The sequence below is a fragment of the Leptonychotes weddellii genome, chromosome 1 (genome assembly GCF_054177405.1).
Source record: "Leptonychotes weddellii isolate Sample4059 chromosome 1, ASM5417740v2, whole genome shotgun sequence".
NCBI classification, from domain to species: domain Eukaryota; kingdom Metazoa; phylum Chordata; class Mammalia; order Carnivora; family Phocidae; genus Leptonychotes; species Leptonychotes weddellii.
In genome coordinates, this window is record NC_138369.1 from 104727215 (window position 1) to 104728336 (window position 1122).

The window sequence follows — 1122 nt, forward strand, 5'->3', positions numbered from 1 at the left end:
AAAAGAGAGAGAGAGACAAACAAACAAAGAAGCCGACTCCTAACTATAGAGAACGAGCTGATGGTTACCAGAGGGGAAGTGGGTGAGGGGATGAATGCAATAGGTGATGCGGATTAAGGAGGGCACTTATCATGATGAGCACCAGGTAATGTATGGAAGTGCTGAATCACTATATTGTACACCTGAAATGAATATAACACTGTATGTTAACTAATAGGAATTAAAATAAAAACAAAAGATTAAGTTAAGATTAGTAAAATACTCAAAGCTCATCTGCTGTCGTGGATACTAGATCTCTCTATCTTAAGTGGCCCCCAGAGAGACACATACCATGCCCACTCTATCTCTTGACCTTACTTCTGCGTGGTCTGGATAATGCTGCTGTGCCTGGGGGTCAGATGGCCCAGTTTTTTAGGAATACAGAGACTTTGATATCTAAGATAGAAATCTGGTATCAAAATATCTTAGACAAGATTGTTCTAACATATTAATAGTAATATTTTATGTAAGTTCACTGCTTTTGATTCATACAGATTTTATAAAACTGATATAGAAACATTAATGAATAAACATTAGGACCAGAAACATTAATGAATAAATTCATTTATTAATAATTTCACTTATTCATTAATACAGGTCTATATCAGTACAGATTAATACAGGTACAGTTAAAACAGAAAAAGATACGTAGAAAATACTTGCACAATGATGCTATTTTGCCAATCAACTATTTTTCAGGAATCATCTTATATTCTGAGGCTGTTCTTTTCAATCACAGTGAATCTAAATCTCTTCCCTTCATCTTTTGGGTGTCAGGATTTGTCACCCTTCCCATAAACAAAATTGATTCTAGGAAAAGAAAAAAAACACAACTAGGAATTTCTGGAGAAAAAAGTTGACAATAATTAGACTTTCTGAATATTTTAACAGATCATTTAGTCTTTTTCTCTGTATAAGATAAATAGGCAATGTCTAACAGCAAAACCCTCTCCTTTGTCTAAAATACATAATTATATCATTATTAATCATTTTCTGGTAATTTATGAAGTAAATTAACACCAACAACAGCTTGTCATGGAAAATGCATTAGTCCTGTTTTTCATATAGGAAGGCAAAAATAAA

At 33.0% G+C, this 1122-nt stretch overlaps 1 protein-coding gene across 1 annotated transcript in view; it reads right to left on the bottom strand.

Moving 5' to 3' along the window:
• Nucleotides 1-583: 583 nt before the first annotated feature.
• Nucleotides 584-1122, bottom strand: part of SERPINI2 (serpin family I member 2) — a 31140-nt gene continuing 30601 nt past the window's right edge. The window contains exon 8 of the mRNA XM_006735713.3: nt 584-849. Within this exon, the coding sequence (XP_006735776.1) occupies nt 773-849 (77 nt within the window). The 3' untranslated portion in view covers nt 584-772. The remainder of the gene's footprint in view (nt 850-1122) is intronic.